This window comes from Boleophthalmus pectinirostris, unplaced genomic scaffold, assembly GCF_026225935.1.
Source record: "Boleophthalmus pectinirostris isolate CB_2022bp ecotype Guang Dong unplaced genomic scaffold, ASM2622593v1 HiC_scaffold_19, whole genome shotgun sequence".
NCBI lineage: Eukaryota > Metazoa > Chordata > Actinopteri > Gobiiformes > Gobiidae > Boleophthalmus > Boleophthalmus pectinirostris.
In genome coordinates, this window is record NW_026571140.1 from 33751728 (window position 1) to 33768961 (window position 17234).

Consider the following 17234-nt stretch of genomic DNA (forward strand, 5'->3'; position numbering starts at 1 on the left):
CAGCAAAATGTCCAAAATGAGAAAAGTGGAGCCGAGTGCAGGATTTTACAAGAAAAATTGTCTTATTCCTGTTTCAATACAAGTTAATGTTAAACATTGTGCTGAAATTGCATTTTTCTTAAAGTTTCAGGTTGTCCATAATATTATAATATTTTGTAAAAGAAAGAGTTCATCAATTAAAAAAGATTTCTGTAATAGATTTGCGTTTCTCTGCACAAATATTTGAACCTATTGTTATTTTTGGGGTTTATATGACATGAGTTTTCTGATCCGGCCCTTGTGGGATCAAAGTAGGTTGGATACGGCCCCCGGACCAAAATGAGTTTGACACCCCTGCTTTAGTGGGACCCTTTTTTAACTTACATAACATATACATTTTAGCACTGTCCTCCTATCTCCCTCACAACATTGATATAAGAAGAAGTTAAAACCGCATAGAAGTAAAATACCCCCTTTTTAAGACATTAAGTTACAAGATAAATACGTGATTTATTGTTTTTAAAGTTCTATATTATGCAAAATTGACTCTTGTGAGCTTGAAGCCATATTATAATGTTGTTACCTCATCAAAAACATACCTGGAGTTGTGTTATGAGTCATTCACATATTTGAGTAACTCTTTATTATGTCTGTCTAAATCTCTAAAGCTCAAAATGCTTTATTCCACCTTGTGATGTTATGAAGCAGTAGTTTTCAAGGTACTTTTTACTTTTTGTGTAGCAGAGATTGAATATTTAAAGGCTGAAATTATCCAAATATTTCTAGTGAGTGGTTTGTGTTGCATTTTTTTGTATGAAAAGTGCTCTATAAATATTGATTGAGTGAGCCCCGTGTCAGTTTTTGATGAGGAAACAACATTATAGCATAGATCAGAAAATAGCGTAATGTGGGCCCTTTAAAGTCAGATCAAAGTTGTGAGAGAGTAACCAATTTTAATTTGAGCCATTTGAGACTTTTTTAACCAAATAATACAACTACAGTCTCCCCTTGCACTACACCACTTTATATTGTGTTTGTACAATATTAATCAGAATTAAAAACAGTAAATATGTTACGTGTAGATGTAAAATACCCCCTCTTTAAAAGTGCATTGTGTAACTTTTCAGGGGAAGGGTCCGTCAAATGCTTTTCTCCATGGAGATGTCTGAAATGTTTCACAGTATGGCATTAAAACTATCAACATGGGGACCAAACCAGGCCAAGTTAGTCTGTGCATAGACAGACAAAATCCTTGTTTTTCTAGGTATTTTTGAGCTATAAAATTACCTGTAATTAAATAAATGTAAGAAAGTGCTGTTTAATGTTTAAAATTGTCAAAAATTCGACATATTGATAGAAACACGACTGTGATGGACTCCCGACCGAAAAATTACACAGTGCATCTTTAAAGACAATAAGTTACAACACGCAAGATAAACACATCTCCTAATTCATTATCTTTAAAGAACCAAAGTTGTGAGAGAAAAAAAATAATAATTTCTTAAATTTTACTGTAATTTCTGAACTATAAGCTGCTACTTTTTTCTCACACATTAAACCCTGCAGCTAATAAAACGATGTGGCTGACATGAAACTAGACAGTACAGTGGCTCTTTTTGCAGGAGACATGCGCAGAGCGTGGGGAGAGATGGGGGTGATGCGCTGAGTAAGATGCTAGTTTTATTGTGTTTTGTGTGTTTTCCTCATGGAAAATACATGGAGAAATGCAGATGATGCAGCGTTTAAGTTCAAGGCAATTGATGTGGCTGTCAAAGAAGGAAATCGAGCAGCTGCATGTGAGCTCGGCATCGATAAGTCAATGGAGAGATTTTGGTGATGACAAAAACTGACTCAATGCAAAAAGATGACAAAAGCTTTCAGAGGCGATAAAAGCAGAAGGCCCGAACTTGAAAACGTTCTTGAAGACGTGGACACCTGCGGCTTATATTCAGGTGTGGCCTATATATGTACAATTTTTACATTTTGTTCAAATTTAGTCAATGCGGCTTATATTCAGGTGTACTCAATAGTCCAGAAATTACGGTAATTTGAGCCATTTGATACTTTTACCAAATAATACAACTACAGTCTCCCCTTTCCACACACCCCTCAGTGTAAACGTGTCTTCATTGTGTTAAATAACTGGTTTAGTGTGCAGACTTCTCACCTGCGTGGTCCAAAAGCCCAGATACGATCCACAGCGTTCCTCCACCTGTGCCCCTGCAGCAGAGCCTCCAGTTTGAGCTTCAGCTCCGAGATCTGCTCCAGGCTCCTGGGACTCACCTCCAGCTCTCGGCCCTCCCTCAGAGACAGATTCACCTGCTCCAGAGTCCGGATCAGCTCGGCACTGTTCTCCAACAAACTCGTTACCTCTGAGAAACGTGGGGAGCAAAAACAGAATATAAATGTCATTTGAAAGTAACCACTGCTCAGGAAAATGTCAATCATGCATGTGTGTGTAAGTGAAAGCATGTGTGTGTGGGTGAGGAGTGAACGTATGACTCTTATCTGTAGGCTGGTTGAAAAATTAACCATCTTGGGTATAAAAAAATCAAATAAACATACAGATGGTAGCTTCATGCACAACCATTTGAGCTTGGGTGTGGTAACATATGTGCTCAAAATGTCATTATTATCAGATTTTTGGTGTTAAAAGATTATTAAAACGACTTGTAAACAGCAAAATCATCTAGATATTCTTTCTGATCATGGTCCCTCTTCCTACCCAGATCAGAATTTGCGGTTTTCATGTCATTTAAATCATCTGACAGGTCCAGAAATGTATTTATAATCAGATTTTGGTGTGGAAACAAGTCAGAGTCAGAGCTGTGGTCTCACCCTGTGGCAGAGGAATGGCCCGGATGCTGACAGTGGCCAGTCTGTTTGGAGTGGTGAGAGTGACCAGACCAGAGGAGTCCACCTGCAGAGTGTCAGAGGAGCGGCTCTGAGAGGAATCCTCCTTCACCTGGAAACAACATAAAACAAGAGAAACCTTCAACATAAGAAACTGTTAATAAACTCTTCTCAATTATTATGAGATTATAATAACACTTACTTATAATTATATCATTATATTATTCTTTGAAGGCTACAATTGGTTAATTATAGGGATGTAACAATAACCCAAATATCGTGATATCGTATCGTTAAAAGTCTCACAATAATAGCATGAGCTGTCACAATATATCGAATCACAAGTTCCTTTGCTTAAATACATGGTTTTATAGTAGCAACAGCTTATAAACATCGAGAACTACATATCCCATGATTCATTTCAGTGCAGACAACATGAAGTTATATGTTTTTACTTGAATTCTTGGGATTATGATGGAAATAATTCACACCAAAACTCTTGTCAAGGTGTTTTAAAAGCAAAAAAGTGTCCCATCTACAATTATATCAGCCTCACCAAAATATCGCAATAAATATCGTACCATGAGATGCATATTGTAATAATATCGTACCGAAAGAGTCGTTACATCCCTAGTTATTTATAGCCTTAGAATTTCTAAAAGGGAACGATTATTGGTGTACAGTAACATTATCAAAAAATATGTGGCTGTTATCTGTTAGTGTTTGTATCCTTACAAAATATACAATGCAAATCAATAATGCATATGCCATGTTGATGATGGTAGTTATTATTGTGCAATTACTGTAGATAAGTTGACCACTCACTGTATCATAACAAAAACATCTGCCCTTTCTGTATTAATTCATATTGGCCAATAAAAAGTTGTGATGTCATCTTAAACCCAACAATTTACAGTATATGACAGTATATATAAATTATTACTAGGGCTGGGTATCATTAAGAAGTTGCTGATACGATACATACCTCGATACACAGGCCAGGATACGATACATATCTCTATACAGTGCATTTTCGATTCGATACGATATATTTCAAAACAATTTGATACAGTTCGATAAAAAATAAAGGCTAAATCATGGCTATGACACTAAAAGTCTTAATTAAACCACTTCTTGTGCAAAGTGAATATGAAAAACACCCATTTTAATCATCAAAACTGTGAAGCGTGAGTTCGGGCACCAGCCAATCAGCGAACAGCAATACATTCTGTGTTGGCATCGATTCCCGAGATCGAGGATTTAAAGCCGGAACAAAGAGAATGTTTGGTGAATTTTATCACGGTTATTGCCATTCTTCCTACAGAATTTGAGAAAAGCTTAATACACCAGTAAGCCCCGTTAGCGGCGCATTACATACGTCACGACCAAATAGAAACGATTGGTTACATTAAAAAAAGTACCCGCCTAATGTTGAGCGAACGATTCCTAATGCTGTGAGGTCAGGCGGTTTTCACAAAGTGAAACTGGCTGATGAATCAGGCTACTAATTATTACAATCAATCCATCAAATCTAAATGGTATTTTAATTGAACTATTGAAGTATTTCTACAATCAATTTTCTCTTCATCCACATATTCCTAATTTAACATCATTTTACTTTTACCAAGCTGAAGAGTTGATATTTGATTGTATTTCTCATGGCAATCAGAACAAAATAAGTGCCAACTGCAAAAGCTCCACATGAATCAATTACGTCTATAACACTTGGGATTAACTTTGAACGTCTTGATAACTTTTGCTGAATTCCCTCTTTGTTACAGACCTGGTGAATAATGGCCACTTTATGCTGCCTGCCCATCTCCTCGTTCACCATGTCCACTTTAGGAGGTCGGACCACTGTCTCTCTGAACGGGATGATGGGTTCAGAGGCGCTGATTTCAATTTTAGCAAATCTGAAAAACAAAAAACAAAACAGAAATGTCACTGTCATTGAGTGCGTATACATGCACATCGGTATCCCGGTTATGTTCGGGTTGTTTGAGTATCCTGCTTTCTTCATGATGCATGTAAACACACTACCCCAGTTTCAGTATCCCGGTTATTAGAAATCGGGACACTGTAGCTGGTATATTCTGATAGTAACCGGGATACTGTGGCATGTGTACACAGTATCCCGGTTACTGCAACATAAATTTGCGCATGCGTCCAAAAGACACTTACTTTTCAGCCTTTTCACCACAACAATAGCGACATAAATACAGTAAAGTGACCATACATGAGTGAAATGACTGCGCCAAACCTGCACACGTACAGCCTGGACTCGTATGATCGCTAAAAAGTTAAACATGAAACATCTCCTATGCGCACAGAAGAAGAGACTTACTATCATCAGCCACTCCTCTGTCACAGAAAAAAACACATATAATCCACTGAGTCGTGTCCTTTAGTCCAACAAAAGCTGAACCGCATCAGTATCACAAAGAGCGAGCTGTTTTTATCAGCACTAAGAGTTTATGCAAATTAGCCATGTGGTCTTAAGTTTAATTTAAGTAAAACGTAAACAAATGTATCAAACGGGCTGATGCGGTTATGGTTTATATGTTATAAAGTAGGGATGGGCATTCGATGAAATTTTCTTAATCGATCGTCGAGAGAATTAACGATCGATTATCGATTAATCATGAACGTTTTTATATGAAAAAATATCATCATTATTATTACTATCTGCACTCCTAATCTGCATAAATAAATTCAACTTTACGACAAATAAACCGTAACGACTCTAGAGCCACATCAGCACGTTTATTATTATGTGTTTAATTCAGTTTTGTTCAACTCTCACAGAAACGAAACTTAAAACCGCATCGCTAATTTGCATAAACTAAGCGAAGATAAAACTACAGCTCTTGTGTCGCTGATGCGGTCAACATCTGTCGGATTAAAAGACATGGTTCAGTGGAATACAGGTTAGTGTGACCATATTTGCGTTGTCAAAACCAGGACACTGTACGGGGGGAGGGAGGTGGGGACTCGTCATCGATATTGCGCGACTCTCACCTGGCAAAGCTTTTTCCCACTGGACACCGAGACATATGTGCTGCTTTATACACTGTGCACATGGACTCACACTTGTCCCGACCGGAACGGAAAGTGTGGAATTTCTTGTACAAATCATCGTTAAATCCGCATATGCACTTCGGTACGTTGCAGGCGGACTGACTGTTTGCGTTTGCTCGCTCCTTCTGAGTGCAGAGAGACACATGTACAGACCCGTTTGGTGACGCTACACACAGCAACCTACATTCGGTTTGTCGATAAAAATTTACGTAATCGATGAAATTCTTAATAATCAATTATCGATTAATCGACTAATCATGCCCATCCCTATTATAAAGCTGAGTTTATTTATACAGAATATTTTAATAAAAAATCTACACGTTGGGTTTGATCTGTGCAGTGGATTGTGGGATACCTCATAGCTCCGTACCGCTGGTTAGAACCTCCCGAGCTTCTGACGCTAAAGGAGCTCATGTTTGTTTATATTTTTCCTGGTTTATTAAAATTAAGTAAATTTTGCGTTTGCACATTTGTAAGATTATACCAAGAAACCGGGATACTCCATTTGATCGTGTACATATGAATATGAGTATCCCGGTTTATCACCCTGCATGTATACGCAGTATCCCGAATACTACCATAACCGGGATACTAATGTACACACTCACTGTTTAGGCCTGTCACGATAACATAGTTTGAAGTATGATAAATATATTGCTGAAAAAAATATAGACGATTAAAAATGTGGGTCCGGTCAAGCGGTAACGGAGGGAAACGGGCAGATTTTTGACATTCAAATGTCTCTTATTCTGAAACTAGAGGGACTATTGAAATAAGTAAAGTATCAGAATGTAGGAAAGAGTTACACTCCAACAGGGTAAAGTTAAACCTGTGATATTCTTTCAAGTTGTTGACAAAAATTTAAAAAACTCATGTCGGTAATGGAGGGAATGAAATATGCAGCACTTTTTGGGCAATAAATACAAACAGTGATAACTCTTGGTTCTCACATATCCTTAACAAACTGGTTTGAATATTTGCTTCATATAGTTTTCTACCATATGGTACAAGATTAGGTTGAGAAACCTCTTACTTTTTGAGTCATGAGATTTTTTATTAAAGGAAACTATTTCTATAAAATATGTCAGTCCTTCCAAGCAAATTTTTATCATTTTAAATACTTTTTTTTTTTTTTTTTTATTCATGTACCTTCATCAACAGTTCAAAGATCGAATAACACAAGATATGATGAAATACATCCATTTATTGACATGATTTGCAGGTCTTTGAAATTTTTCTGAAATAATTTTTGTTCCATGTTTCATACATGGTCTGTTTAAAACGTATGTATCTTTAGAACCAAAAATGGTACAGAAAAAAGGTCAACAGTTTCATAAACTAGAGTACATATGTATCTGTTGAATAAATTTTTATATCAGATGCATTAACTTGAATTTTTGGCCTTGCTGTTTACTTCTGCTTGACCGGGCCCATTAGTATTGAAAATACTTTAAGCCAATGACACAAGAAACTCCAGTAAAACCTTTTCTAAATGTGTAATATTCCTCCTCTCTTCAGGCAGTGTCCTTCAACAGTCTGACCAGAACTGAAGAAGCTGCTTGGACGAGCTGCAAAACGTCTTCGCTCAAAACCTTTTGTACAGCTGACAGAACAGAATTTTTCTTTTCTATGGATCGTATCTGGACGACGGAGGAATTACAGAGATATTGTACCCGGACTATAGTTTTGTCTTTTATTTAGTATGGTTTACATTAAATAAAGCATATTAAAAACGGTTTATATTATGAAAACTGATGTTGGGGTGGAGGTATTTTTACAGAAGTGATATTAAATCTGTCAGATGTGCATTCAGTGAGATCTCGACTACAAGAGCCAAAATAAGCCATCCATGTTTTTTGAATAAATCTCTATCCGGATGGTTTAAATAAGAATAGATTTGGATAAATATTGATTCAACTAAACGTGAATGGGCTCTTTGTTTGAGAATGGGAAAATGAGTCTATCAGAAACAACTGTATTTTAATTTGTTTATATTGTGATTCACTGACTTGCAAAATTGGTCATATTCCACATTTAACCAGGCAAAAATGACATTACTGACAAAGATTGTGTAATTATATGGAAATCTTGATGAATGTCTTTTAAAAAACACAAATATATAAATCTTGGATGGAGTTCAAGACTGTACTAGACCAATTTATGAGTTTGAGAGACCCTAAAGCGATAGCAGCTTAATACTATGGAGGTCAAAATCTTAATTAACTTCTTAAGCTGTGCACAACTGATCACTGGGCACAACATTAAATAACTTTAGTGCTGATGGAAAAAATATATATGATATTTTAGTTGGATCAGTAAACTAAGAAATAGGATAACACAAAGCAAAGACCATATATCAGACTATTGGGATGGAAAACACTGACAAAAATCTTACTAGATACTTGAAAGATTCAGAAAACAGCCATTTAATATAAAAACATATATCTATATACATGTGTTTGTCTTACCTGCTTAAAACTATTTTCATTTAAAGGTCCTAAATCAGTGTTTCCCAAACCCATATTTTAAAAGTCACAAACCTTCGCAACCCAAGTCAATAAAAATGACTCGTAAATCACAAAATAAAGATGGATTTGACCATTATTGAACATTAATGAGGATATTTTATTGTTGACTGAGTGACAATTAGTATTACTCAGCTTTTAAACAATGAAAAACAGTAACTAAACCAGCAATAAAAGGATCCATAAGTCGCCTATTTGGACATTAAACGTATCCCATTTCTTTTTCTTTTCAACATTCAATTGACCAACATGCAGATCGTGACAAGGCGCGATTCAGTCTTTGGGAAACAATGTCCTAAATTAAGCAAAATTGACTCTTGTGAGCTTTAAGCCAAGTTATAATGTTGTTACTTCATCGAAAACAGACCTGGAGTTGTGTTTTGTTTCATTCGCACATGTCTGAGTCATCTTTTATTATCACTCTGTCCACATTTCCAAAGCTCAAAATGCTCCTTTCCACCTTGTGATGTCATGGAGTTGTAGTTTTTAAGTTAACAGTAAGGATGTAACGATATCCAAATCTCACGGTACGATATTTAGTGCAATATTGTGAAGAGGCTGATGTAATTGTAGGTGGGACACAGTTTTGCTTTTAAAATACCTTGACAAGATTTTGGTGTGAATTATTTCCACCATAATCCCAAGAATTCAAGTAAAAAACATATTTCTTCATGTTGTTTGCACTGAAATGAATCATGGGATATGTAGTTCCCGATGTTTATAAGCTGTTGCTGCTATAAAACGATGTATTTAAGTAAACGAAATTGTAATTCGATATATTGTGACAGCCCATGATATTATTGTGAGACTTTTGACGATACGATATCACGATATTTCGTTTTTTGTTACATCCCTAATTAACAGCTACACCTGTGTGAGAGAAGAAGCCAAAATCTGCAGGGTTTGTGTTAGAGATGCGCGGATGGGCTATTTTTTCATCCGCAACCGTGACACAAAACTCATCATCCGCCCGCTGTCCATTTTGCACCGAAGGTTTTCAAAACCGCACCCGCCCGCCATCCGCCCATTGATTTTAGATTTTAGAACAATCATACAGCAAACAAACTAAGGAGCCTCGATAAAAATGCAAACTCTGTAGCTCATTCATTCCAAAATTCGCTCAGCGTGTATGTTCGCTTTCTTAATTGTCCGTAACAAACCCAAACTTACCTGGTTTTCTTGGGCAGCTAATTAATTGACAATGTTTTCCGACTAGACTATTTTTGAACCTTCTTGCCTTCGTGTTGGATGTTGTTACATTCTGAACATTCTGCCATTGCCCGATGTTATTTCAAAGTCATAGCCTCACTCCATCGTCTTTCTTTAAGTTTTAAATCCCCCGAGTGGCAGTCTACGCTATAATGTCTGCGTGTTTTAAAATATAACTGATATCGAAACAAAATAGACAGATCAGCTCATCCAGATGAACCTTTATTGAAATCAGGCAATGCCCTCTTTATATTCCAATTGAAATAGGCAAGAAAAAAAAAGCATAACTAAATAAATATGGCCCTATAGCCACTTATGTGTTGGCAAACAGCTGAAATAAATTACAAATAATAAAATAAACTGCATATAATATGTGCCTCGTAAACCTTAGGCATCAATAACCCGACACAACCTGAACCTTCAGAACATAAAAACTAAAAACGAGGTCAAATGGGCTAATTAAGGACATGACGTACACTTCATACTACAAGCACAGACAATGAGACTCGTCTTTTCAGATGTAGGTAACAATACTAACAATAACTTTTTTTTTTTTTTTTTTTAGTAGTTAAACCGCCACCCGCCCGAATTTAATTAAAATATAATTTTTCGTCCCGTCATCCGCCCGACCCGCGGATTAACCGCAGATACCGCGGTTGTAACCGCAATCCGCGCATCTCTAGTTTGTGTGTTAAACATGTGAATGAAAACAAAAACAAAACACAACTCCAGGTGTGTTTGTGATAAGGAAACAACATTATAACATACAGTAGAGCGGAAAATGGCGCGATATGGGCCCTTTAAATGAAATGATGAGTAAATCGTCACTTCAGAATGGCGGTGTTTGATTTGTGCTCTTTGTTCTGGCTCTAAACATTTCTAGCAGCTTCACAAACGAGTGGAAAAGGGGCTGGATGTGATCTCTGTGTGATGGTGTAAATTTATCATGAACAAAAGCAGAGAGTGGGAGGACGAGGGGAGACAGCCAAACCCCGTCTGGCACCCGTCCTTCACTCCAGCGAGCAGCAGGAGAGCACGAGGGAGAGAGAGATAAGAGCTTTTAGGAGCAGAGGGAGAGAGAGAGATGGAGGGAGGGAAAAAGAGGGAGAGACAGGGGTGTGGAGACAGAGAGGGATGGAGAGAGAGAGGAGAGAGAGGGAAGGAAGGAGAGAGAGAGGGAGCTGGAATCAGGTCAAGGGGGGCAAAGAGAGGGAGAGAGAGAGAGAGAGAGGGGAGAGAGAGGGAGAGAGAGGGAGAAAGAGGGGGAGAGGGAGAGAGAGAGGGGAAAAGAGGGAGAGAGAGAGGGAAAGAGAGGGAGAGACAGGGGTGTGGAGACAGAGAGGGATGGAGAGAGAGAGCTGGAATCAGGTCAAGGGGGGCAAAGAGAGGGAGAGAGAGAGAGGAAGAGTGGAAGAGAGGGAGGGAGGGAGAGAGAGAGAGAGAGAGAAGGAAAGGGGAAGGGAGAGAGAGAGGGAGATGGAGGGAGAGAAAAAGAGGGAGGAAGGGGGGTGTGGAGACAGAGAGGGATGAGAGAGAGAGAGAGGGAGCTGGAATCAGGTCAAGGGGGGCAAAGAGAGAGAGCGAGAGAGAGGGGGGGAGAACAAAGAGAGAAATAAAGAGAGAGGAAGGCACAGAGGGAAGGAGAGACGGGAAGAAAGGGGCATGGAGACGGTGAGGGATGGAGAGAGGGAGAGAAGGAGGCACTGGAATCAGGTCAGGGGAGGGCAAAGAGAGAGAGAGAGAGAGAGAGAGAGAGAGAGAAGAGGAAGGAGGGAAGGAGAGGGAAGGGCGAGAGAGGGAGAGGGGGGTGTGGAGACAGAAAGGGAGGAAGAGAGAGAGAGAGAGAGAGAGAGAGAGAGAGAGGGGAAGAAAGGGATGAAGGGAAGGAGAGGAGGAGGGAGCAGCAGGTGAACGAGGAAGAGAGGGAGGGAAGACATATGAGGTAGGGATAGAGAGAGGAACGAAGAGTGAGAGGGCAGGAGAGAGGGATGGAGGGAGAGGAGTAAAGAGAAAGAGAGAACCATTATGCAAAACGTATAGAGATATTATTTATTAAGAGATTAAATTATATTGAAGTAGTTAGACTGAGACTGGACGCAGTTTTGGCCAAAGAATCAAAGAAGAATAAGAAAACTCTCCAGCAGCTTTTGTTTAAAACAGATAAAACACTCCACAAACACTTAAAAATATAATTAACAGTGATCATTTTAATTTTCAATGTTACTGTTATTTTAAAAGTGTGTTTAGTGTTGAAAAATCTTACCTAAATCAGACAAGGATACAACAGGAACACAATACAATATATTACCGACGCTGGACTCGCCGACCGACAACTGAGGTATGGTTGTAATTGTTGATTTGATTTCATGAGCTTTCCCACGATATCGCAATAAATATCGTACTGTGAGGTTCATACTGTGACGATATCGTAACACCCCTTTAATTTACAAATATCTTCTGGATTCTGGCAATATTTCATCTGGTCCTTTCACAAAATTGCCCTCATTTCACGTCTGTACTCACTCGCGAAATCCAGCAATTAAAAAAAATCGACAAAGGATAAGTTTTTTTATTTAGTCTCAGAGTTTCACTGTTAAAATAATTAGACCCATAAATGAAATATTTGCTCAGTGTAGTTCAAATATTTGGTCTTTTTCAAGTAATTATTTCATTAGACACTTGAAGTAGTAAAAAACAAAAGACTAAATATCTGGTGGGAGACATAATATTTAGGTTTAAATTATTAATCACTATGGCAGCGGTCCTAATTTCCCATTACAGTGAAACCGGTGGATGCTTTCAGACGGCACAGACTTAAAGAGGAGTAGAGGAGTAGAGGAGTCTCCTGATCTAATCCAGTTATAACCTGGGACAGAGAGCAGCAGCCGCAGCAGCAGCAGCAGCAGCAGCAGCAGCAGCAGCAGCAGCAGCCTGACACACCATCTATCTCACACAGATCAATTAGCTCGATGCTAACTGCGGCTCGGGGCTCAGACAAAGGGACAGACGCAGGTGAGAACAAAGAACGGCTTAAGACTCAGTAAAGCACAACTCCCACGCGAAACTGAACCCGGTGACAACTTCCTCTCAAGAGAAAAACCTACAGATTTTAAAACATTGCTGATAAAAAGCGAAATTTGTTTTTTGGGGTTGTCAAAAGTTTTAAAGTACATACATACTATCATAAATACTACAAGTAAGTATCAATACTGAAAAAATGCCATGTTTTTTTAATCAACTTTTATAACTTTATCAATTTATTATTATTATTATTACTGTTTAAAAGGTTTGTTCATTGTGGTATAAAAATCGGTTTTGTGTTTGAAATTGTATATAAACATAGGGTTTATAAACACACCGAGATCTGATTACTATGTGATTTTTAAGATTATTTAAGTGACATTCAAATCGCAAAATCTGATGTGAGTTATTAGAGGGACCATGATCACAAATAAATCAGTTAATTTTGCTGTTTAAATGTAATTTTAATCGTCTTACAAATCCATAAATCTGATTATGCTGTATTTTTCGGACTATTAAAACGGCTCCTTTAATTTTCTCAAAAATCCACCTGCACCTTATAATCCGATGCGCCTTATGTATTAATTCTGGTTGTGCTTACTGACCTCGAACCGATTTTATGTGGTACACAGCTCTCAAAAATCTGTCAAAATGTTTTAGTACAACTTTGCTGCACCGCTTGATGGATTGTCGGAGCATTACGACGACTGTAGTCAAGAGCCTTCCAGAGTAAAGGGCGAAGTATAGTTCTGCACACTGTCGCAGTCGTTACAGAAAGAACACATATATTTCATTGAGTTGTGATCTTTTGTCCGACAGAAGCTGACCACATCAGGTCACAAGGAGCAAGCTGTTTTTTCAGCGCTTATAGTTTAAGCAAATTTTCCATGTGGTTTTACGTTTTGTTTCTGTAAAATGTAAACAAATGTGCACAAAGCTGTATTAAACACACTATTACTCAGTGTATATTTGAGTCGTCCTTGTAGGAAATAAACAAACTTAAATTAACCACACGTTCACATTCATAACACACACTGACCAAGACAGGGAGTCAACGCTGGGAGAATTACGCCACGATCTGCCAATGCCTGGGCTAAAATATCAGTCTCAAGTGTCGGCCGTTTGTTTCACTTAATGCACTTTATAATCCAGTGCACCTTATGTATGAAAATAGATGAGAGAATTCAACATTATTGATATTGCGCCTTATAATCCGAAAAATACGGTAATCTGATTTTGCGTGTGCGTGTAACCACAGACACTGAAGGTGATTTAGTTTGGTCATTTAAAACTGCGTGAGGAATTCTTACCTACAAGTTAGTTCAATATGTCATTATCTGAGAATAAAATGTAAAATACAGAAAGCGTGACCAAGGTTTTGAAATGCTAAATTATAAAAATGATTTGTGATTTTTATCTTATCTTGAACGTATACAACCAAATATTGATAAGAGTGTTTATTTTGACACAGTGCATTGATGCTTTAAGCTGCGCACAGAGATGGATGGGTTCTGCTGTATTGGTAAACTGATTTCGTGAATGGAAAAATCTCTCATGACATATTTATAGCACGGTGCTGATTTTCAATAAGCCTCTGAGCTGAAATGACAGAGCCCTAATAGACAAAGTGAATTATCAATCAGGTTTCTTAATATAATCTCTCTCTTCCTATTGCGTTTGAATGTGAGGCTGGAGCAGATGAAGAGAGGCCAGCTCCAGACAGCAGCGCCTAATGGGATCAGGTGAGCTCCCTCCTGTGACGTGACCTCGTTCTGGGTGCACGGGGTCAGACGCCGGGTCCAAGTTTTCCTCTTCTTATAACATCAACATGATCAATACTGAAACTGTCTGGAGTCACACGCGCACCCCAAAATATCTGATTAATGTCAAATATTTTAGTTACGGTCCATCAAATCTTTTCTTCATGGAGATGTTATCGTTATTGTTTTGTCTGGGATGTTTCACAGTATGGCTTTAAACCTTTCTATCTCCATGGAGACCAAACCAGACCAAGTGACAGGTCAGACTTGTGGAGAGGCGAACCCGCTCACACTCAAAATCCCTGCTTTCCTAGGTGTTTATGAGCTATAAATCCACCTGTAATTAAATACATGTGAGGTAGAGCTGTTTAATGTCACACTGTGGAACATTCCAGTGCACTCCAATGTACCTTTAAAGGTCCACAAATGAGATTATAATTACATTTTGGTGTGTATTTGAGTCTGGTATCTTGTCCCCTCTTATGGAAATTGTGTCTAGTCTGATCTAAAGTGGCTATGTTTACACCAAAATCTGATTATTATGTGATTTCTGGACATTTAAGATGATTTAAGTGACATTCAAATCCTATTAATATATAATTATAATTAGATTTTGGTCTGTATTTGAACAAGGCCATTAGATAATACAATGTTAGTTAGTGCTACGGCTTAAAGATGTAGAGTTTTATTCCATGATGTATATTGCAGTAAATGAAGTATAGAAGTATTTCCCAAACTTTTTTTCTGGGGCCCATATTTTAAAAGTCACAAACCTTTGCGACTCAAGTCAACAGACATTATTCGTAAATCACAAAATAAAGGTGGATTTTCAGCCTTTACTGAACATTAATGAAGATATTTTATTGTTGACTGAGTGATCGTGTCTCTCTGAACAATTAGTTTTACTCAAGTTTTAAACAATGAAAAACAGTAATTGAAGCAGCAATAAAAGGATCCATAAGTCGCCAGTTTGGACATTAAATGTTGCCTATTTCGTTTTCTTTTCAACATTCAAATGAAGCAGCGATACTGGAACAAAATAGTCAATAAAATAATTGCAAAGACTTTAGAAATTATACAAAACATGTCTTAATATTTCAGTCTACATGCAGATCATGACAAGACGACCCCCAAAAAAACCTCTAACGACCCAGTCTTTGGGAAACAAACAATGATGTATAGGATGTATTCGAGGTGCACTATGTAACTTTAGAGGTGTAGGATCTACCACCTGCTTGTCTCCATGGAGATGTTAGGGATTTGCCTAGAATAATCCTCAGTATGGAATTAAACTTGTACCTCCACGGAGCCAAGCAGGTGGTGTTATCAGGCTGAGCTTAGGCCTGGTCTGTGGAGAGGCAAGTCTGCTCACAGCAAGAATGCATATTTGCTTTTTTTTTTGTTTGTTTGTTTGTTTGTTTTAAGTAATCTAGTTCTGTCTTTAAATTTACTGAAGCCTGGTTACCTTTTATAGATCATGTCATGTCTCTGAAATTGGAGGTGACCCTTTGAGTTGTGTTGTTTTATCTCATGTATGCATGGGTATCAAGTGGTTGATATATCTACGTTAAATGTTTTAGTAGCACATATTCTCTGTTTTTGTTCCTTTTTTTTTTTTTTTTTTTTTTTTTTTTAAGGTGTGTACATTGTGAACTGTTAACATTGCATATTGGCTCTGAACATTACACATCTCTATGTAAATTGTCTTTTATATTTTGAAAAAGCTTAAATAAATCCTACATTAAAAAAGTTATCTATCTTTATCTATCTTTAATGCCAACTTAGTGAAGGTTTAAAGGTCCTATTACACGCTCTGTTCTACCTAGTGATGTCATCTAGTGGTAGTGCTCAAGTTAACAGCTACATTTTACCTTTAGTTCAGCAGAGATTGACAATTTCGGGGATGAAATCAAATGCAAATGATTCCAGTGAAGGTGTATGGAGTTTAAAAACACAGTGGAGCACTTCCTGTATTACACGACATCACAAACAGAGTGAAGTGAAGAGAGAGGAAAGAACCAGTCTAAATATGCAGGATCTGTGTGTTAAACATGTGTGAATAAAACATAAAAAAACAACTCCAAGTGTGTTTTTGATGAGGAAACAACATTATCAGACAACAGATCAGGAAATAGTGTAATAATATGAGCCCTTTAGGTCAAGTACAGTGCCACATTTATCCGTTTTATTTCCAGTCTATAAGAGTTAAGCGTTTGGTGTAATATAGGGCAAAGCAACCACCTGACCAACCAATGACAGGCCTCACTCGGTCAGGTCAAAGGTCGTGTCCCGCTTTAGCGTTAGCCGTCTGGGGCTCAGCGCGGCAGCAGCAGCAGCCGCCGCCGCTTCACACGTGTGGCCTTATTTCAGTCATTATAGAGTAAATATAGACCAGAGGACACGCACGGGGGAAGCTGAGCAGACGTGTCATACATAACAGGCAGGTAACAGTAATGGCCGGGGTCGACTGGGTAACAGCAGTAAAGAGATTTATTTCTGTCCTATTTATTCTATTCAAAAAGATTCTCATTTGAAAAACCTATATAATAATTAATCTTGGTGAAAATGCGTTGTGTCCTAAAGCACTGATGCCAGGATACATATGAACGTATTAAAAGATCAGGTCAAAAATGTTTCTTTTGTGACTTCTCAGACGGTGTAAAGGTGCACTGTGTAACTTTTTAGTTGGCGGTCCGTCACCTGCTTGTTTCTATGGATGTCACTGCTCCGCTTAGAATTTTTGGTAACACTTTATAATAACTACACCTTATTTAGCCTTAATAAAGCATGAACAAAGACTTAATTAACA

General features: G+C 37.9%; 1 protein-coding gene across 2 annotated transcripts in view; it reads right to left on the reverse strand.

The window, feature by feature from the left end:
- Nucleotides 1-17234, reverse strand: part of efl1 (elongation factor like GTPase 1) — a 310712-nt gene that overhangs the window by 54604 nt on the left and 238874 nt on the right. For both annotated transcript variants that reach the window (XM_055154283.1, XM_020920850.2), the window contains exons 18-20: nucleotides 4616-4745; nucleotides 2818-2944; nucleotides 2147-2351 (exon numbers count right to left, since the gene is read on the reverse strand). In XM_055154283.1, the coding sequence (XP_055010258.1) occupies nucleotides 2147-2351; nucleotides 2818-2944; nucleotides 4616-4745 (462 nt within the window). The remainder of the gene's footprint in view (nucleotides 1-2146; nucleotides 2352-2817; nucleotides 2945-4615; nucleotides 4746-17234) is intronic.